This window comes from Mobula birostris, chromosome 2 (assembly GCF_030028105.1).
Source record: "Mobula birostris isolate sMobBir1 chromosome 2, sMobBir1.hap1, whole genome shotgun sequence".
NCBI lineage: Eukaryota > Metazoa > Chordata > Chondrichthyes > Myliobatiformes > Myliobatidae > Mobula > Mobula birostris.
Window position 1 is genome coordinate 232,618,739 of NC_092371.1, and position 23,279 is coordinate 232,642,017.

Here is a 23,279-nt window from a genome sequence, read left to right on the forward strand (position 1 = left end):
GAGGGGTCAAAGCAGGTTCACAAAAGTGGATTGCCATACGAATAGCATTTGATGGCTGTGGGCCTGCATTCACAAGAATTCGGAAGAATAAAGGATAACCTCATTGAAACCTATCAAATGGTGAAAGGGCTGGATTGACTGGATGTAGAGAGAATATTTCCTATGGTGGGAGAGACCAGACCAGAGGACATAGCCTCAGAATAGCGGGGAGTCCTTTTAGAATGGCGATGAGGAGGAATTTCTTCAGCTAGAGAGTGATGAATCTGTGGACTTTTTTGCCACAGGCAACTGTGGAGCCTAAGTCTTTATGTATACTTAAGGCAGAGGTTGATAGATTCTTGATTGGTCAGGGCATGAAGGGATATGGGCAGAAGGCAGGAGATTGGGGTCAGCCAAAATGAAATGGCAGAGCAGATTTGATGGGACAAATGACCTAATTCTGCTCCTATATCTTGTCTTATCTTGATGTGAGGACATAATGTGAAGGTTGCTTCTGAGCTTTATGTTCTGCACTTGATTGACAATAAAGTTAGTTGCTACTGTTTCCCTTAAACTTAAAATGCCTCTGCTGTTTTATTTACGAAAACCTACAAAGGTACTAAATAGTACCTTATCACGGGGAAGTACTGAGGTAAGAGTTGTGTTAAACTTTGGAAGGGTATAAAAAGTGGTAATTTCTTTGTGGAAGAGGAGAATCTTCTCATTGGCTGTCATGGCTGTTGCTTGTGCCAGGAGTTGGATAAGGACAGGGAGGTTGAAAGGGTTAATGGAAGAGAGAAAAGTTGGTGTGAAAGGTCGTCGGATCTGTGGTTTCCTTTGACATTCTATAGGTCAGATCATTTAGTGGATGATAGTGCCTCAAACAAGAGAAAATCTGCAGATGCTGGAAATCCAAGCGACACACACACACAATGCTGGAGGAACTCAGCAGGCCAGGCAGCATCTATGGAAAAAAGTACGGTTGACATTTCGGGCCGAGACCCTTCAGCAGGGCTTTTTTTCACCAAAGGATCTCGGCTCAAAACATCAACTGTACTCTTTTCCATGGATGCTGCCTGGCCTGCTGAGTTTTTCCAGAATCTTATGTGTTGCTTGGATGATATTGTCTTCTGTATTATTGCCTCACTAACCAATTGATTTTCTTTCTGCATTGCATGTTTCAGGTAGCTCTAAGAAAGTGAATATATTTGCGAACGCCCCTTCGACGATCAGAAAACAGCACAGAATGAATTTTAAAATAATTTTGGTTACACCCCTGTAATATAACAGCAAAATAAACAACTTGACTATAATGAGGTGAATGACAATGCATGAAAGAATTTGATTTAAGCAACTAGAATTTGGAATTTAAAACAGGAGAAAGTCTGCAGATGCTGGCAATCCAGAGCAACTCACACAAAATGCTCAAAATGAACTCAGCAGGTCAGGCAGCATCTGTGGAAATGAATAAACAGTCGACGTTTTGGGCCAAAACCCTTCTTCAGGACTGGAATATAACTTTATTTTGCTGTAAGCTGCAGCATATTCTCCTCAGAGAGCTCTTTAAAACACAGATTATTTCAAAATTGGCAATGAAAAATCTCAGGAGAATTACTTGCCAGTCAGTGTTCTCATCTCCATAGTTTCCTACCCTGCTAAGAATTCGGGGAATGTTATTGACACTGGTTGACATCCAGTGCTGTACTTGGATAAATAATTAGCCAATTAATATGGAGACTAATGAGAATGGGAGTACAGTTTGACATCAAAACCCAGACTGGAGAACACCCTTTGCAATTTGTGAATGCAGTTCTCAATTAAAATAAAGAGTGAGATATTTATTCACATCGTCTATTTATCTGTGCTATATGAGCGTTGGACCGGCTGGTGGTGTAGTGGCATCAGCACTGGACCTCAAGGCAGATGGTTCTGAGTTCAAACTCAGCCGGGTCCCAACCTGGGCAGCAGCAGTATCTGTGCGGAAGAAAGGCCTGGCGATCTACCTCCAGACTTGACTGAACAACAACAACAATATAAGCATTACAGGTCCTACCACCATAAACAGTGATTTGGCCCATTAATGGCGGTGCTGGCTTGAAGGGCCGAATGGCCTACTCCTGCACCTATTGTCTATTGTAAAGCAAAACGGCTAGACTAACTGGAACATCCACCTGCATATTTATGCACAATTTGCAAATAAAAATAAATGCTAACAGATTCAATTTCTGAAGTTCTATTCTGATATAAACATTTTACTCATACCATTCACTTCATAATTGGCATTCATATTTATTTACCTAAACACCTGCACTTTTTTTTTTTACTTTTTTCTGTTTTCTTTAAGGTTATCTTTGTATTGCCCCAGTTATTCGTCACCCTTCCCAATCTGTCAATGTCACTTGCCTGATTCGATTTACCTGAATAACTTTGCAGGGTTGAGTGTTTACATTTGATGTTCTAGTTGGGTGGGACAACTAGTGGTCATGCATTAAGGGTGAAAAGTTTAAGGGGAATATGAGGGGAAACTTCTTCACTCAGACGGCTATGAGAGTATGGAATACTCTCACAAGTGCTGCGTGCAAGCTCAGTTTCAATGCTTAAGAGAAGTTTGAATAGATACATGGATGGTAGTGATATGGAGGGCTATGGTCCCAGTGCAGGTTGATGGGAGCAAACAGTTTAAATGGTTTTGGCATGGACTAGATGGGCTGAATAGCCTGCTTCTGTACTGAACTTATCTGTGACTCTATGATATCTATAACAATAATATCACCATTCGAAGATCGAAGAGATTATCACTACTATCAGCAGTAAAACCAAACAGACTTCTTTCAAGTGGAAAACAGTTAATGAGATATTAGAGTATGTTTTATTTCATTCATTGTGTTAAAAGAAAATATAGATGTGAATATAATTATGCCAAAAAGTTCAAAGTAAATTTATTATCAAAATACAAGCAGTACAGTGCAAAAGTCCCAGAAAAATGGCAGATGGAATTTAATACAGACAGGTACGAGGTGTTGCACTTTGGGAGGACCACTGTCTTATACGGAGAGCGGTAGAGCACTGAGGAGTGCAGTAGAACATAGTGATCTAGGAATACCGAAACTGGTGTCACAGGTAGATAGGGGTGTAAAGAAGGTTCAGGGTGTGGAACAAACTAGTGGTGGATATGGGTTCGATTTCAACATTTAAGAGAAATTTAGATAGGTACTGCATGGGTACTCTGTGGGAATATTAAAGGCGGAAGTTGATAGTTTCCTGATTGGTCAGGGCATCAAAGCATATGGTGAGAAGGCAGGTGTATGGGGTTGATTGGGATTCAGGATCAGCCATGATGGCATGGCAGAGAAGATTTGATGGGCTGAATGGCCTGATTCTGCTCCTATGTCTTATGGTCTTATGGTATATGGCTGGGAGGGATATGGAGGTCTATGGACTGGGTGCAGGTTGATGGCACTAAGCAGATTAATGGTTGTGATTGCAAGAGCCTGTTAGGCATTGGTGGTGTGGAATGATGCAAGTCCATTTCATTGGTTTACTGGCGAACGGCGGAGGGAGCTACGTGGGCCTCGGTTGTGGTAAGGACTAGGCCTCAGGCCTGTTTGCAGCTGCCCAAAGGCAAGCTTTGAAGTACAGTGCTCCACTGGAGTGCCAGAGATGGTGTGGCATGGCATCCAATCCGAACTGGAGTTGCCGCTCCCCCCCGCGCTGTGTATGACTGTTAGTACTGCTGTTAATAGTGTATGGCTGTTTCATTTGGCTGTGTTCATGTATGGTTCAATGAAAATTAAACTTCAGCAGGCTCAAAAGTTGAATGCCCTTTGTTTGGTCTTATTCACCCAGTGAATTAACATAGCCCTCACTATTGCAGCATTCCAGTCATTTGTGCCAATGGATAACTTTTCTTTTAATTGGAAGAAATTAGTTAAATAATGTGAATATGAATAATTAAACAATAATAGGAAATTGATATGTACTAACTCAAAGGGGAATCGGATCATGTTGTATATTCCCCACTGCCTGGAATGTCCACCTCTTGCTGCCACTTATCTACTCTTATGTAAGCCCTCCAAAGAATCTAAAAGGTGACTCGACCTCAAGTCATATATCAGAGATGTCACAAAGCTACAAAGCATTTGGCAGGCACTGACAGATGGCAAACCAGATTTTGACAGACGGCAAAACAGATTTTACCAGCAGTCAAAGGCTTTAACGCTTTGTAAATATCATAATAAATGGCAGATTTAAACATGCAGCAATGTTAACTAAAAATGAATACAATTACCTTAGAATAAATAAATTTATCAAAGTAAAGCAAAAAAATTAAAAACACCTAATTATTAGGCCTAGAATCCCCCCAAGAATACTGTTCCAAATCACAGGAACTGGACTCTGATTCCTCAAAGTAACGTCAGAGGAGGCCTTCGGGGCTGCATTGCACTACTGAACTGCACGAGGAGTCCAGCCGCAGAACAAGCTGACAGATCCAAGCCCCCCCTCCCAGTATGCCAGCATAAATCCAGGGCATTCTTCTGTTTGAATGGCAGAAAGTCAGCAGGATTCAGACCTACTTTTACTTCATTCTAAGTGAAGTTGTATTTTATAAGCTGGTTATGGATGGCAAAACCCCAGCAGAGACTGGGAAAACTAAACTGTATGCCATTAATTTCTTAGCTAATAAGATATGCTGGTAATTATTAACCAGCATCTATTTACTTAGATTATTTAGATTATGAGGACATGCAGTCCTCTTTTATTGTCATTTAGTAATGCATGCATTAAGAAATGATACAATGTTCCTCTGGTGTGATATCACAGAAACACAGGACAGCCCAAGGCAGAAAAACTAACAAAACCACATAATTATAACATATAGTTACAACAGTGCAACAATACCATAACTTGACGAAGAACAGGCCATGGGAACAGTAAAAAAGTTCAAAGTCTCTCGAAAGTCCCACATCTCACATGGACAGGAGAAGGAAGAAAACTCTCCCTGCCATGCCCAACCACAGTCTGACTCTGAGTCGTCCGAAAACTTCGAGCTCTGATCAGCCCTCCGACACCGAGTACCATCTCTGCCGAACGCTTCGACCTCAGCCTTGGTCGGCAGCAGCAGGCACAGCCGGGGATTTTGGGGCCTTCCCTCCGGAGATTCTCAATCGCACAGTAGCAGTGGCAGTGACCCAGCATTTCAGAAATTTCTCCAGATGTTCCTCTGTGCCTTCTCACGCCTGTCTCCATCAAATCAGAATTGTGCACGGTACAAATACAATATCATTTCACCAGAGAGCTGTGCACGCTGCATCGCGCCGCCATCTTCTCCTCCCACCTTATCATAAAAAGCAGCAGATAGTAAAGCTTCTGACTCACAGCTCCTATTCCAATCCTGGCTGTCCAGAGCTGTCTGTGTTACGTTTTCACATTCTCCTCCATTTGTTTGGGTTTCCCACAAGTGTCCTCACATCATCCACATCACAGATAGGTGACTATAAATTGCTCCTAATGTAGGTGATGGCAGAAGCTTGGGAGGTGGAAGGGTTTGAAAGGAGTGTGGGGAGAACAAGACTGGTGGGAGATCAGTGCAAATGGGCAGTTCATGCTCAGCTTGGACACAGTGGGGCCAAAAGGCAGATTACAGTGCTGACTGTAAAAGATAAAGGAACTGAAAGGGCAAGAAAATCACTGATCGCAGTTCAATTGCATAAAGTGACTTCTATTGTGTGAAATAGTGTTTATGTGGCCATTGACAAGGCACACCAAGAGTTTGAAGGAGTATTCTCCATTGCCTAGATGTGTATTGCTCCACTGTCAATCAAGACAGTCAAATCACCAGCTTAGCCATTAACTTCCCCTGCTTTAGAGTTATAGAGCACTCTAGCACAGACACAGGACCTGCCTTTCTGAGGCACTGTTCCTTGAAGATATCTTTAGTTCTAGTCTCATCCAACCTCAACGAAAAAACACATTGGTCTTTATGCTATCCATATCTCTCATAATGTTGTATACTTCTATCAAATTTTCCCTCATTCTCCTATGCTCCAATCAAATCAACCCTCATTCTCCTATACTCCAATCAAATCAACTCTCATTCTCCTATGCTCCAATCAAATCAACCCTCATTCTCCTATACTACAATCAAATCAACTCTCATTCTCCTATGCCCCAATCAAATCAACCCTCATGCTCCTATGCTTCAATCCAACCTCTCCTCAGTGGCCTGTACTCTAATCAAATTTCCGCTCACTCTCCTACGATCCAATGCAATCTCTCTTCACTCTCTAACACTCCAATCAAATCTCCCTTCAATCTCTTACACTCCAATTAAATCTCCTCTCACTCTCCAACGCTCCAATCAAATCTCCCCTCACTCTCCCATTCTTCATTCAAATCTCCCATCACTCTCCTATGCTCCAATGAAACCTTCCCCATTCTTCTATGTATTCTAGCGTTATGTCGCTGATTTTTTAACCATCTTGAAAATGCAACACAGTTACTTGTCTAGGCTAACCTGAGAGCAACTCCAAAGCCCGACCTTAATCACCAAGAAGCTTAAGGATCAAGGTGTATTGGAATACCACTAGTTAGTGCTTAACATGCCGACACAGGCATACACTCAATGGCCACTTTATTTTGTACCTTCTCTACTCAATAAAGACGCCACTGTGGCTTTTCCTGCGGTAGACCATCCACTTCGAGGTTCAACATGTTGCGGGTTCAGAGATGCTCTTCTGCACACCACTGTTGTAATGCATGGTTATTTGAGTTACTGTCACCTTCCTGTCAGCTTGAACCAGTCTGGCCATTTTCTCCTTGGACCTCTCTCATTAACAAGGTATTTTCACCCACAGAACTGCTGCCAGGAGATCAGCAGTTTCTGAGATACTCAAATCATCCCACCAGACATCAACAATCATTCCATGGTCAAAGTCATCGAGATCACATTTCTTCTCCATTCTGATGTTTATTTTGAAAAACAACTGAACCCTTGACCATATCTGCATGCTTTTATGTGTTGCTTTGCTGCCATATGATTGGCTGATTAGATATTTGCATGCGTGAGGTTACAGGTGTATCTAATAAAGTGGCCACTGAGTGTGGATTCCATTGGCACTCAGACTCTGACAGTCAGGGCTCAATAATAAATTAACAGATCAGTATAATCTACTTTTCATTCATACATGTATACATGGTGGCATGTTAAATTAGGGTTAGTTAGAGAAGCCTTGTTGGGCATATCATCAAATAGATTTTAGTGCTTAATCAACCCTTAACTTCTATATGACAGATGCCACTTACTGTGTAAGCAACAATTTGGAAACTGATTATTTCTGTAATAATCAGATAGCCCTATTTTGAAGTAAATTTCAAACTTCCCCACTGTTCCAATTATACAGTGGATTTGTTATGTTCAGTATTTGATTTTTTATTACTTCTTCTGAAAAGTAAAGATTTAAACATTTCTCAAAGTTCAAAATTCAAAGTAAATTTATTATCAAAATACTTATATATCACATAGAACATACAATTTCAGTTGCGCACAAGCCAATAGCAACGTTGAGGAGAGCAGTTTGCAGACCAAAAGAATGAACCGAGCTATTAGACAAGACCAATACGGTCTGGCCATCAGTGAAAGACATGGTGCAAGTGAACATGCAGCAGGCAAGAAAATTCCTGGAAGCATGGTTTTCCGTGAACAATTCCGTAAACAAACATGCAGACCTTGATCCCTTTATAAACTGACGCAGGCAAAATTCCAGACCACAGCGCACAAAGTTTGCCACACAGACCATAAGTAATGAGCCTTCCTCTCCAGATCACAATTGAGTTTCCGAAACGATGTCCAATCAGCTGATTGAAAAGTATATAAAGGCCAAGCATTTGAAAGACGGACCACAATCAACAGTGCAGTGATGATGTCTCCTCCTACGGTGACGAAATGTTTGCCGGTAAATTGCCAGGATCAGAGAACAACTCAACCCTGCCACTCTGCGCTGATTAAAGTGTTGAACAAGATTAAAATTGGTAAGTACGAGAGTGGAAAATGAACAAGTGGTCAGTGCTCTCTGTCTGCGTTTGACTGGTCTCCCTCTCCCTGCTGCCGGCTGAAGAAGCAGGAGACTTGGGCCTCAAGCTTCCCACCCCTTACCTTAAAGCCACTTCTGCATCCTATCAATTTCTCTCTGCAATCATTGAGTTTAATAGATTGCTTTCATTCTTCAGACATTTCAAAGATAATTGCTTCGTTTATCTTGATGTATTTGCTGTAGCAGATACCATTTCCGGATTACAGGTTCAATAAGAACTTCCAGGCACCAGGACCGCATTCAACAATCAGTGGAATGGGAATGAGAATGCTTGGATCTTTCATACACAACAGAATCTTGTCAGTTCAAATAAGCTTGACTTTCCCAGGAATAAAATTCAAAGTAATTGTTATTATCAAAGTATGCATATGTCACCATATACAACCCTAAGATTCATTTTCTTGTGGGCAAACTCAACAAATCTATAGAATAATAACCATAATAGAATACAATTTAGACTGGTAATAATACTCTCAAGGATCATTATACTAATGATACTCCTGAGGATGGTTCACAATCGGAATGCTGTTATTTGGGAATTCACGTTTATAGACCTCTTGGGCAATAAGTGGACTCTTGACTTCATGACAACCGCAATATGAATTTGCACGTTACTGTTTACTGCACTGCACTTGTTCCGTAGCTGTAGAATTTATCCCGCACTGTTACTGTCTTATTTTGTCTACCTCAATGCACTGTGTAATGATTTGTTCAGTATAAACAGTGTACAAGACAAGCTTTTTACGGTATCTTGGAACATGTAACCAAAAAAAAGCCAATACCAATACCAATTCCACTGATACTCTGCCCTGTCATTGCAAAGCAAAAAGCTACTTATTTGTCAGTACCACAAACAAGAGAAAATCTGCAGATGCTGGAAATCCAAAGCAACACACACAAAATGCTGGAGGAACTCAGCAGGCCAGGCAGCATCTATGGAAAAGAGTAAACAGTTGACGTTTTGGGCTAAGACCTTTCCAAAGGGCTGAATTGCAGGCCTGATGAAGGGTCTCAGCCTAAAACATCGACTCTTTAATCTTCTCCATGCATGCTGCCTTGCCTGCTGTGTTCCTTCTGCATTTTGTGTGTGTTCATTGTCAGTAGTTGCTTTAAAATCATCCTGTTATTTTTTCTAATTTTCACCAATGGATTCATTTTACTTGAATTTGAGAAAGTGCTTTTTCCAACCAACGTGAATGAATTATTATTTTGGATTTATGACTTAATATGTAGAAACAATAACAATGATCTTGCTTGCAACTTTATATACCTGTTCAGAAAACTTTAATCAATACAATTGGCATTCATGAAAAATCATGGCAATTTTATACAAAACTATGAGAGGTGTAGATCGGGGTAATGCCAGCAGGCTGTTTCCACTCTGGTTGGTTGGCACTACATCTAGAGGTCACAGGTTAAGGGTGAAAGGTGAAAAGTTTAAGGTGACCATGAGAGGAAACTTCCTCACTCAATGGGTTGTGAGAGAGTGGAAAGAGCAGCCAGCACAAGTGGTGCATGCGAGCTTGAATTCAATGTTTAAGAGAAGTTTGGATAAGTACATATGATGATAGTCGATGGGAACAGGCAGTTTAAATGGTTTAGCGCAGACTAGATGGGCTGAAAGGCCTGTTTCTGTGTTTTGTATGATTAAATTAAAAATGCATTCTAAATACAGGTTCATATTCTGTTCATAAGAATAGTTTTTGGTTCATTTTTGCAAAATAATTCAATTTTCAACAACAGCTAAATAAATTTATATATAATAGGAGTGGCAGTAACCCATGAATGTTACTGAATTTTGGCTTCAGAATGATGAGGAGATGACAAGTCTCTCACTTATTGAGATAACAAGCAGAGCCCAAAGAAAGTTGCTACCTGTGACAGATTGGAAACAAGCAGAGCACTATGTCAGTTTGCTCCTAAAATTCTATTCCCAGCGGGATTCTTCCAAGAGCTACTTCATTGCCAATAAAATGGAGCAGAATCTTACTCCATTTATAATGGAGTAATGGAAAAGTAATGACTTTTGCTCAGAAAATTACTCTTCAACATTCACTATAGCAATTCACCTACAGAAGCTCAAGAGACAGATATTAACTTGCATCCAGCATTTCATTGCAATGTTGGAATTGTGATAGGTCAGGATTTCCACAAACAAGGTTGCAACTTGATCAGTCATTTTAATTATTATGCTCTGCTGTTGGTTCTTTGTTTCGTAGCTCTCTTGGGTAGAGATTGGAGAATTATTTATGACTTAAATCTGTACCTGCTCCACCCACAGTAAAAATGTGCACCCACATCAAGATCTCAACAGTGCTCCCTGCCCACAGCAATGCAGAATGTATCTGTAAAATATACGACGACCATGGGATTATGTGAACCAGAAACTGAAGGATGAGGAGATTTTCTATTCTCAGCAATGTCAATACAAACACATAAAAAAATTAGGTATTTTTCAAAGCATCATCTCCCTTTGAAATGAGAGACAGGGGGATGAGAAAAAGGGGGGGGGTTAGAGAGGGGTGATGAGAGAGGGAGGAATGTGAGGGGGAGAGAGAGACAGAAGAGAGAGAGAGGATTGAGAGAGAGGAGGATGAGAGGGGGGGTGAGAGAGGGAAGGAGAGGGATGAGAGAGATGAGAGAAAGAGGGGGGATGAGAGAGATGAGAGAAAGAGGGGGGATGAGAGAGAGAGGGAAGGAAAGAGGGGATGAGAGAGGGAATGAGAGAGAGAGATGGGGATGAGAGAGGGGTTTGAGAGAGAGAGGAAAGAAGAGGGGGATAAGAAAAAGGGTATGAGAGAGAGGGAAGGAGAGGGGATGAGAGGGGGATGAGAGAGAGGGAAGGGGAGAGGAGATGTGAGAGAGATGAGCGAAAGAGAGGGGGATGAGAGGGAAGGAGAGAGGGGATAAGAGAGACAGGGAATGAGAGAGAGAGATGGGGATGAGAGGGGGTTTGAGAGAGAGAGGGGATGTGAGAGAGAAAGGATGAGAGGGGGATGAGAGAGGGGGAATGAGAGAGGGGGGAATAAGAGAGAGAGGGGGGAATGAGAGAAAGAGGGGGATGAGAGAGAGGGAAATGAGAGAGAGAAGTGATGAGAGAGAGGGGGATGAGAGAGAGAGTGGTGAGAGAGAGAAGGGATGAGAGGGAGAGGGATGAGAGGGAGAGGGATGAGAGGGGGATGAGAGAGGGGGAATGAGAGAGAGGGGGGAATGAGAGAAAGAGGGGGATGAGAGAGAGAGGATGAGAGACAGAGGGATGAGAGAGAGATGAGAGAAAGACAGATGAGAGAGAGGAGTTGAGAGAGAGAGATGAAAGGAGAGGGGGATGAGAGAGAGGGAGGGGGAGTATGAGAAAGAGAGTGGTGATGAGATAGGGAAAATGAGAGAGAGGGAGTATGAGAGAGTGGGGATTGAGAAATAGAGGGTGTGAGAGATGGAGGAGTTGAGAGATAGAAGGAGGTGAAAGGGAAATGGGGTGATATAGGGGTGGTAAGAGAGGGGTGAGAATAAGGAGGTGGAGAAAGAGAGGTGTGAGAGAATGGGGTATGAAAATGAGGTGTGAGGGTGGAGATGGAGAGGAAAGAGAAATAGGGAGAAAGAGAGAAGAAGAAGAATGTAACAAAGTCATACTACATCCATTGGATCCATTGAGAGAATTTTGTGTTAATTGTATTTGCAGTGGGTTAGGTGTATAATAGAGCTCTGGTTAAACATAGCAATTGATCATTATTCACAATAGGGCTAAAGAAATGAAGAAATGTGCACATCCTGACACCTACTGCTTATCCTGTTCGAATGTGGCCGGCAGGGTGCTTCTGATGTGGAAACAGAAGGCCATCACTATCGATCCAATCTGCACTGCTGAGGTCCTCACAAATGAGGTATTTCAAATTCCAGAGATAGTGGGAACTTCAGGGATTTTGCTTTGAAAGAGGCAAGTCTTTTTGACTGAGGTGTAACTGATAGATTAATGTATATTTACCCATCCTCAGCTATGCGTAAATAGCCCCACTGCCTCGTGGGCAGCCTTGGGAGAGACAAAGGCTGTGACACTAAACGCAGACAGAAAATCCGGAGAGGAGACCTTAAGGCAGCTTGACCGCACTGAACATCCTTCCGGCAGCTCCTGCAGCCAAGCTGGAGCCAAACATATTGCTCTGCTTTCCTTTGGACTACACCGGTGAGGCAGAGAGAGGAATCTTGATGACTGGGCATCCCAAGATCTCCATACCTTCTGCCCAGGTGTGGGCCCTAGAGAGGTCACTCCAGTGCAGATATCCATTGTCCTTCGAGTTAGATGGCTGATATCATCACCATCAATCCCTGCTGCTGCTGAGCAACCATTTTGACTCTTCCTGGCTTTACAATGTTTCACTTATTGTTCGCATGCTATATAACAAATGACTAGATGCCTTTGAGAACTTTTTCCAGTGTTTAACTCAATAACATGAAGAGAACAGAGATAGCAAACTCAGCAAATCAAGAAGCAGACATGCAGGCAAAAAATATCAGTCAACGTGCTGGGTCCAGATCATGCAACAGGACAGAAAGCGAACAGGAAAGGTTTCCGGTATACAGGTGCCCCCCACTTTTCCAACGTTCACTTTATGAAACCTCACTGTTACGAAAGACCTACATTAGTTCCCTGTTTTCACTAACAGGAGGTGTTTTCACTGTTACGAAAAAAGCAGCGCGCAAAAAAAAAAAGCAGTGCGCGCCCCGAGCAGCCGCTCTCCCCCGGATTCAGAACGGCATTCTCGCCGGCATTGCTTAATCACCTGCCTGTGAGCAGCCGTTAGCAAGATGAGTTCTAAGGTATCGGAAAAGCCTAAAAGAGCTCGTAAGGGTGTTACACTTAGCATAAAACTAGACATAATTAAGCGTTTCGATCATGGTGAATGAAGTAAGGACAAAGTGAGTCTGGTTTGTGGAAGTTGACAAAGATGATGTTGAAGAGGTTTTGGCATCCCATGACCAAGAAATGATAGATGAAGAGCTGAAGCAATTGGAAGAGGCAAGGATAACAATCGAAACCGAAAGGGTAATAATAAAGTACGACTTTAATTTTGAAAGGGAACATTGGTTTAGGGCATATTTGCAAGATGGTTTGAGTCCCTACAAAGAACTGTATGATAGAAAAATGCACGAGGCTCAGCAGTCAAGCATATTGTACTGTCGTTTTTCAAGCCTTCCACATCAGCTACAGCAGACGACGAACCTCAACTGTCGACATCGTGGCAGGCAGAGATAGAAGAAGATGACCTGCCTGCCCTAATGGAAACAGACGACGACGAGATGACACCCCAGTGTCCCACCACCCCAACCCACAGGCCGCGGCCAGATACCGATTCGCGGAGAATGCAGCGGTAGCCAGGAGGCACACAGCACATCTTTAAGAAAAAAGCCGAAATAAACATGTTAATTAATTAGGTGCCGCCTGGCACGTAATTGTCGGCCCAGATCAGAGGCGACACAATCGGCAATCGCCTCTAAGCTAGGCCGACATTTACGTGCTGGGCGGCACCTAATTAATTAGCATGTTTATTTCGGCTTTTTTCTTAAAGATGTGCTGGGTGCCTCCCAGCTACTGCCGTACCCCTGCATGCTTCGCCGATTGGTATCGGGTCGCTGCCTGGGGGATGGGGGCCATTGCACCACCTCAACCTCCGACGACTCAGCCTAACACACCATCATCAGTGTGCTCGATGCCTTTCTGATTCCGGTAAGTGATACTACACTGTACATACATTATTTCTACTTTATATAGGCTGTGTATTTTTACGTGTTATTTGGTATGATTTGGCAGCTTCTAGCTTAAAGGCTACCGGAGAGCGCTTGCGCCTTGTTTTTGCCGACGGCGCTTGCGTGAGATTTTCACTACTGAGAACAGTTCAGGCAATGATTGTGGAAAAGTATTTCTACTTTATATAGGCTGTGTATTTATCATATCATTCCTGCTTTTACTATATGTTATTGTTATTTTAGGTTTTATGTGTTATTTGGCATGATTTGGTAGGTTATTTTTGGGTCTGCGAACGCTCACAAAGTTTTCCCATATAAATAAATGGTAATTGCTTCTTCGCTTTACGACATTCCGGCTTACGAACTGTTTCATAGGAACGCTCTAACTTCGGATGGCGGGGGAATCCTGTAGAGTAGTATGAAGGGGTGTGGTGGTGGGGGGAGGAGGACAGAGGCTGGTAAGTGATAGGTGGAACCAAATGTACACAAAACAATGGGCAGATAGAACCAGATGGGGGAGAGTGGATGGGACAGATGAGCGAAAGGAGAGGAAAACTAGATGGACTGGTGAGCATTTGCGTGAGAGGAGAGCACCAAGAGCGTGGGTTATCTGAAACTGGACTATTCAGTGTTCACACCATTGTGATACAAGCCGACCATGCAGAATATGAGGTGTAGCTGAGGAGCATGTAATTCTAAACGTTCACACTCTGAAATGTATTTTCAGTTCTTTCAATGCAGAGCAATATGAAACATGCTGCCATTTTGTACCTAAGCATTTAATAAAATGAGGACAATTAAATAAATTACTCCCCTCTCCACCACCCATTTTCTGCCACATATAAACTAACTTCGATAGGCACTGAACAATATAGAGTCATAGAGCACTTACAGCACAAAAGCAAGCCATAGCCCTCCGTACCCCTCCCATCCAAGTATGCATCAATGCTGGCAGCTCGTTCCACACTCTCACCACCCTATGAGTGAAGAAACTCACCCTCGTGCTCCCCTTAACCATTTCACCTTAATGCCTGATTGCTTCGAATGGCAGATTTCACACTGAAATTATTTTGCTTCAATTCTTTTACAATTTTATGGGCTCTGGTGTCACTGATTCTGGCTTGCACAATGCATGAGTAAAGGAAGCACCTTTCCCCTTTGGTTATTAGATTTACATTAATCCGGGCAAGGTCTTTGGCAAAAGCAGATGTTTAAGTGTGAGTAGAGCTGGCAGAAGATACTCCAGAGAACAAACAACATGAACAACCAAAACAAAGTTCTCTTAAAAAGCTCAGCAGACTGTCCTCATCCGTCACCCACATGTAGGTGATTTTCAGCAGATGTCTTAGGAGAGCATTTTGAAGCAGAAGAGTAGTTGATCATGTTAGGCCTCCTTAAACCAAGAATGGTGAGACTAATTGCATTGTTCCTTAGCTAAGCTTGGCTCCTGCAGCATAAATTTGTCACTTGACTCTGAGCAATTCAAATATATAGAGCCAATTACTAAACTCAAGAATGCTGAGCCAAACAGGAATGGCAAGGTATTAATTTAGATTATTATATTTTTGTCAACAGCAAAGCAAATTAACTCTCAGACAATGGAATCGTTTGCAATTTCTGGTGACACAGACTTGGCGGAGTACCAACATTTAATTTTGAGCTTTTCATTGTGTTTTTGACTGAGCCATCAGGCAACTCTTCACACTTAAGAGTCCAGGTTAACCTGTATGATGTCCCAAAATGTCATTGCTCTACGGCACAATAAATTTAATTAACTCACCTTGTAGTGGAAAAGGAATAACCCACAAAACAGACTGTAAATGTCTGCTGTTAGTAGGGAGAGGTTGACAGCTGTGGCACTGCTTCGCTTAATGACGACAGGCATGAAGCTGTACAGACCAAACATACAGGCACTGAACCCAACATAGAGCAGTCCTGGAAAAGAGAACAAGAGAGACATCGAGTTACACACAGCTTCTAGTTTCTGCTCCTTTCTTTTCCAGTCCTGATGAAGGGTCTCGGCCCAAAACCTTGGACTGCTTATTCCCTTCGATTTACAGCAGCTGCATAATCTCATGTTTAACATAGAACACTCTTTATTTATTTATTGGCATACGGTGCAGAATAGATCCTTCAGGCCCTTCGAGCCACCATGACCTGCAATCCGTCAGTTTGATCCTAGCCTATCAAGGGCCAATTTACAATCAGCAATTAGCCTTCCAAATGGTACGTCTTTAGACTGCAGGAGGAAACTGGAGCACCCGCAGAAAACCCACGCAATTACAGGAAGAACTAACAAACTTCTTACAGGTAACGGCAGGAAATGAATCCGGGTCACTGGTACTGTAAAGCGTTGTGCTGACCAAGTCTTTCAGCCATAGAAGTCATAAAGAAGTGCTGCATAGAAACAGGCCCTTTGGCCTATCTAGTCCATGCAAAACCATTTAAACTGCCTACTTCCAACGACCTGCGATGGGACCATAGCCCTCCATTTTCTGACTATCCATGTATCTATCCAAACTTCTCTTAAATGTTGAAATTGAGCTCGCATGGATCACTTCTGCTGGCAGCTTGTTCCACACTCACAACCCTCTGAGTGAAGAAGTTTTCACCCTTAACCCATGATCTCTGTCTCACTCAACCTCAGTGGAAAAAGCCTTGTGTACTTACCTTATCTATACCCCTCATAACATTGTGATGTTGTGCCAACCTTTTAAAGATCTTACTCCATGATCAATCTAACCCTTCTTTTCTACATAGCCATCTGCTTTTCTATCACCCTTGTGTCCACCTAGGAGTTTCTTAGATGTCCCTAATGTATCTACCTCCTCCACAGCCCTTGGCAGAGTGTTCTAACACACCTATCACTCTGTATTTCAAAAACTGCCTCTGACATCCCTCCTTATACTTTCCTCCAATCACCTTAAAATGACGTCCCCTATTATTAGCCATTTCCACCCTGGGAAAAGTCTCTGGCTATCCACTCAATCTATGCCTCTTATCACCTTGTACACCTCATCATGTCACCTCTCATCCTCCTTTGCTCCAGAGAGAAAAGCCCTAGCTCATTCAACCTCTCTATATGAGACATACTTTAAGAAACATATTGAGATTTCTTTTCCCATAATGAAAAAGGAAATACAACTTGTCTGGCATCAAACAAGAACACCCAAGTTGGTGTGGTACTTCATTGACTCTATTGTGGTTATTATTCAATTATGGCTTTATTGAGTATGCCCACAAGAAAATGAATCTCAGGGTTGTTTATGGTGACATAGGTACTTTGATAATAAATTCACTTTGCACTTTGAAAGACAGGATATTAATGTACACTGTATTGTATCACTGCATCCTGATCCCTTGGGTTCATCCATCAGCTCTGATGTTAAGTATCTAAACTACACATATTTGACAACAGTCAGAGAAGGCAAAGTATTTCATATGTTTTTGCACAAAATAATAAATTCAGTGTCAAACTGAGATGTACTTACATCAATGTGACTCGTAGAATTGATGAAAGCAGCTGTTATGTAAGGATGGCTACTGAGAATTATTTTCTATTAGCTATGGTGTCACTTTGATGATGTGGCAGTCTGGTAGAATCCATTATTCTGCCAACACTAATCATGACCTTATCTTACTGATTTTGCTCAAGGGCACTGATAACACACCAGTTATATGTCATTTCCATATAAGTATAGGAAGAAGGAATTGAAAGTCCTTTTTTCTCTCTCACTACCATTTCAGCATTTTTTTTTAAAATTACACTACACAGACAACCATCAACATGACTTTGCACAAAGTTAACAATAGGAACTATGCTGGAAGAACATGTCTTATGAAGTTACAGTGTTCAAGCAAGCTAGGGCTTTTCTCTTTGGAGCGAAGGAGGATGAGAGGTGATTTGATAGAGGTGTACAAGATGATAAGAGGTATATTTCAAGAGGATAGTTGGAGATTTTTTTCCCAGGGCTGAAATGGCTAATACCGGGGACATCACTGCAAGGCGATTGGAGGAAAGTGCAGGAATGATGTCAGCAGTAAGTTCGTTTTTACGCAGAGTTGTGAATGTGTGGAACATCCTCTCAGGAGTGGTGGTAAAAACAGATTCGTTAGACTCAGTTGGGAGGTGGGGGTGTTCTCGCAGATCACCCAATTTATTTTTCTGTGTGGGGTGGGGCGGGAGGGGGTTGATGCTCCTGTTGCTATTAAACAATTTAATTTGGGAAGACTTGTGGCGGAGTGGCATTTTTCATTGAATGATTTCCATAGTTTTCTTTGTTTCATGGTTATCTGGAGAAGACAAATCTCGGAATTGTATACTGCATACATACTTTGATAATAAATGAACCTTTGAACATGGATGACAGCAAAATGGAGGGCTATATAGGAGGGAAGGGTTAGATTGATCTTACGGTAGGATAAAAGGTCGACATGACGTTATGGGCTGAGAGGCCTGTACTGTGCTGTAGTGTTCTACGTTCTATGACATAATGTTTTTGTTGTTTCGGCCAAAGATGATTGCTTATAAATTAGTAATGGAACATCATTTTAGTGAGAGAAAACAGACTTTAAACATACCACAGTTGCAAATGATAAAAATGGAATATGACAGCAGATGTAGTTTTCAAAATTTGCTTCCAAGCAAGGGCTTCAGTGACTATATTGTGTGTCTATTGCAAATGACCAAAGGCAGCTGTCAAAACATTGCCACTTTTGCAAAGTTAGCAGTTTGAGAGCCAAGTCATTAGTCACGATACAGTGAATTAATTCAACTCTAAACTGATTAAGAATAACTAAATATAAGAAGACATTTAATCTTATTTATTCATAGTTAGACCTTCACTGGGTTTTCAGAATTAGCAATCAGTTAGATTAATTACAAACAGAAGAAGATTCAACTGCATTTCATGAGAACATCAACAATACAATGAACAACCATATATTTTATTTATTTTTAAGACCAGAAATATCTTTAAAAATCATATTCTTTTTCAAATTGTGATAATACTATTGTAAGGCACACTGGGAGATTTAAAGGGAATTCCTTGTTGTTGTTGTCGAATACCTGTAGAATTTAAGATACTAACACAAAAGATATATCATCTAGCATCTGTTTCTTCGGTACAACTTGATCCAACATCAACTAAGCAATATCAGAATCAGAATCAGGTTTATTATCACCGGCATGTGACGTGAAGTTTGTTAACTTAGCAGCAGCAGTTCAATGTAATACATGATCTAGCAGAGAGAAAAAAATAAAAATAATGATAATAATAAATAAACAAACAAACCAATTATGTATATTGAATAGATTTTTTAAAACGTGCAAAAACAGAAATACTGCATATTAGAAAAAATGAGGTAATGTCCAAAGATTCAATGTCCATTTAGGAATTGGATGGCAGAAGGGAAGAAGCTGTTCCTGAATCGCTGAGTGTGTGCCTTCAGGCTTCTGTACGTCCTACCTGATGGTAACAGTGAGAAAAGGGCATGCCCTGGGTGCTGGAGGTCCTTAATAATGGACGCTGCCTTTCTGAGACACTGCTCCTTGAAGATGTCCTGGGTACTTTGTGGGCTAGTGCCTAAGAAGGAGCTGACTAGATTTACAAACTTCTGCAGCTTCTTTTGGTCCTGTGCAGTAGCCCCTCCATACCAGACAGTGATGCAGCCTGTCAGAATGCTCTCCACAGTACAACCATAAAGTTTTTGAGTGTATTTGTTGACCTGCCAAATATCTTCAAGTTCCTAAAAAGTATAGCCGCTGTCTTGCCTTCTTTATAACTACATCAGTATGTTGGGACCAGGTTAGATCGCAGAGATCTTGATAGCCCAGGAACTTGAAGCTGCTCACTCTCTCCACTTCTGATCACTCTATGAGGATTGGTATGTGTTCCTTTGTCTTACCCTTCCTGAAGTACACAATCAGCTCTTTTGTCTTACTGACACTGTGTGCCAGGTTGTTGCTATGGCACCATTCCACTAGTTGGCATATCTCACTCCTGTACGCCCTCTCGTCACCACCTGAGATTCTACCAACAATGGTTGCATCATCAGCAAATTTATAGATGGTATTTGAGCTATGCCTAGCCACACAGTCATGTGTATATAGAGAGTAGAGCATCGGGCTAAGCACACACCCCTGAGGTACACCAGTGTTGATCATCAGCGAGGAGGATATGTTATCACCAATCCGCAGAGATTGTGGTCTTCAATTTAGGAAGTCGAGGATCCAATTGCAGAAGGAGGTACAGAGGCCCAGGTTCTGCAACTTCTCAATCAGGATTGTGGGAATGACTGTATTAATTGCTGAGCTATCTTCGATGAACAGCATCCTGATGTAGGTGCTTGTGTTGTCTAGGTGGCCTAAAGCCATGTGGAGAGCCATTGAGATTGTGTCTGCCATTGACCTATTGTGGCAATAGGCAAATTGCAATGGGTCCAGGTCCTTGCTGAGGCAGGAGATCAGTCTAGTCATGACCAACCTCTCAAAGCATTTCATCACTGTCGATGTGAGTGCTACTGGGTGATATGTCATTAAGGCAGCCCACATTTTTCTCCTTAAGCATTGGTATAATTTTTGCCTTTTAGAAGCAAGTGGGAACTTCTGCCTGTAGCAATCAGAGTTTGAAAACGTCCTTGAATACTCCCGCTAGTTGGTTGGCACAGGTTTTCAGAGCCTTAGCAGGTACTCCATCGGGACCTTCTGCCTTGCGAAGGTTCACTCTCTTTAAAGACAGCTTAACATCAACCTCTGAAATGGAGATCACAGGGTCATCAGGTGCAGCAGGGATCTTCACAACGTAGTTATGTTCTCCCTTTCAAAGCGTGCATGGAGACGTTGAGTTCATCTGGTAGTGAAGCATCACTACCATTCATAACATTGGGTTTTGATTTGTAGGAAGTAAAGTCTTGCAGACCCTGCCAGAGTTGCCGTGCATCCGATGTCACCTCCAACCTCGTTCAAAATTGTCTCTTTGCCCTTGAAATAGCCTTCCACAAATCATACCTGGCTTTCTGGAACAGGCCTGGGTCGCCAGACTTGAATGCCACAGATCTAGCCTTCAGCAGACGATGTACCTCCTCGTTCATCCGTGGCTCTTGGTTTGGGAATGCACAGTAAGACTTTGTGGGCACATACTAATCCACACAGGTTTTAATGAAGTCGGTTACAACTGCAGCATACTCATCCAGGTTCGAAGATGAATCCCCAAATACAGTCCAGTCCACCAATTCAAAGCAGTCCTGTAGGCGCTCCTGTGTTTTCCTTGTCCATACCTTCTTGGTCCTCACTGCTAGTTCAGCAGTCTTCAGTCTCTGTCTATACTCGGGGAGTAGAAGTACAGCCAGGTGATCAGACTTCCTATAGTGAGGACATGGAATGGCATGGTAGGCATTCTTGATGGTGGTGTAGCAATGGTCTAGTGTGTTGTTTCCTCTGATATTGCAAGTGATCGGTAGATGGTAGTGCTTAGTGATTTTTTTTCAGACTGGCCTGGTTAAAATCTCCCAAAACGATGGTGGATGCATTAGGGTGCGCTGTTTCGTGCTTGTTGATCCCATTGCTCAGATCACCTAAGGCCTGCTTGATATTGGCCTGAGGTGGAATATATACTGCTACCAAAATGACCCCAGAGAACTCCCGTGGTAGGTAAAAAGAACAGCACTTTACTGCGAGATATTCCAGGTCTGGCGAGCAGAATTGGGACAGCACTGATATATTTGAGCACCAAGAAGAGTTGATCATGAGGCATACTCCTCCACCTCTGCTTTTGAGAGACTCTGTAGATCTATCCTGACGGTGTATAGTAAACCCGTTGACCTGGATCGCTGCATCCGGTATGGAAGGGGTTAACCAAGATTCCGTGAAACAAAGGACACACATGGTCCTAATGTCCCTCCGATTCAGCACGCTAGCTCTGAGATCATCGATTTTATTCACCAGAGACTGCAAGTTCGCCGGCAAGATAGTCGGTATAGGGAGTTCAAAACCCTGTTTCCTTAAACGAACTTTTAACCCCGATCTACACTCGCACTTCCTCCGAGATTGTCCTCCGTGGGCGCTTCCGACTACAACTGGTGTTGTTTCTGTCTGTTTTAAGCAGCGATAGTTCATTTAAATGCATTAAGACATCTTCGTTGACTGTTCTGACCTTGGAAGCAGTTGTGTTTTTTAGCTGTATCAGGCTGAAACGGGAATATTTAATCATATCCATTGAGAGTACTGCTGCTACTCGAGTCGTGCCTAGGCGCCCCGGAAGTATGGAATATTGAATTCAGTTTGTGGTTTTGTAAGTGACCACTGTTTCATTTCCATCTTTAATGCCATTATCTTTAATAAAACCTTTACTCATTACAATTGTTCCATCAGATAGGAGCGTGTTCTTTATTCTCCGATATCTAGAAGGTGCAAATGTGGTAATTTACCTGAGACCCTTCAGCTCGGCTCAATCATTCAGGATTATTGCTCATGTTCCACCACAGCTCCATTCTTTGGTACTATCCCCATTTTCTATGATTCCCTCAAAACCCAAAACTCTACTGATCTCTGTTTAGTAACAGATCAGCGACTGCCTCTCTACAAGTGTACGGTATACAGAATTCCAAGATTTACCTCCAATCTGAGGAGAAATTTCTCTTCTCTGTCTAAGAGGCCTGCTCCTTACTCTGAGATGACTCTAGGTCAGGGGCTCCCAACCTTTTTTTCTGCCACGGACCAATTCCATGAAGCAAGGAGTCCGTGGACCCCAGATTGGGAGCCCCTGCTCTAGGTTCTTCAACCAGCAGAGACTCCTTCCTTGCACCAAGCCTGTTCACCATGTTTAAGACCTTAGCCAGAATGCACGACAACTGAGATCACCTCAAGATAAAATCACATTAAGCTAAATTGAAAATCAGACTCCCGTGTGCTATTCACACTGCTCTACTTGACATTTGCCCAGCATTAGGCATGTTATTATTTGCATAACTTTCATCCATTCTGCTATAAACTGGAGTCGAGACCACCATGGGTAAAGCCCTCCCCACCACTGAGCGCATCTGCACGAAGCGTTGTTGCAGGAATGCACCATCTATCATCAGGGGATGCTCTCTTATCACTGCTGTCATCAGGAAGAATGTACAGGAGCCTCAGGACTCACACCACCAGGTTCAGGAACAGCTACTACCCCTCAGCCATCAGGCCCTTGAACCTAAGGGGATAACTTCACTCAACTTCACTTGCCCCATCATTGAAATGTTCCCACAACCTATGGACTCACTTTCAAGGACTCTTGTTCTCAATACTCATTGCTTATTTATTTATTATTATTATTTCTTTGTGCATTTGCACTATTTGTTGCCTTTTGCACAATAGTTGAACCCCCAAATTGGTGTGGCCTTTCATTGAATCTATGCAGGGGTTCACGGATCCCTCAGTTAATGGTAGGGATCCTTGGCATAAAAAGGGTTGGGAACCCCTGTATTTTG

At 42.4% G+C, this 23,279-nt stretch overlaps 1 protein-coding gene across 1 annotated transcript in view; it reads right to left on the minus strand.

Moving 5' to 3' along the window:
* The window catches only part of slc35f1 (solute carrier family 35 member F1), a 379,593-nt gene that overhangs the window by 22,689 nt on the left and 333,625 nt on the right, over positions 1–23,279 (minus strand). Inside the window, exon 7 of the mRNA XM_072279244.1 lies at positions 15,592–15,746. Within this exon, the coding sequence (XP_072135345.1) occupies positions 15,592–15,746 (155 nt within the window). The remainder of the gene's footprint in view (positions 1–15,591; positions 15,747–23,279) is intronic.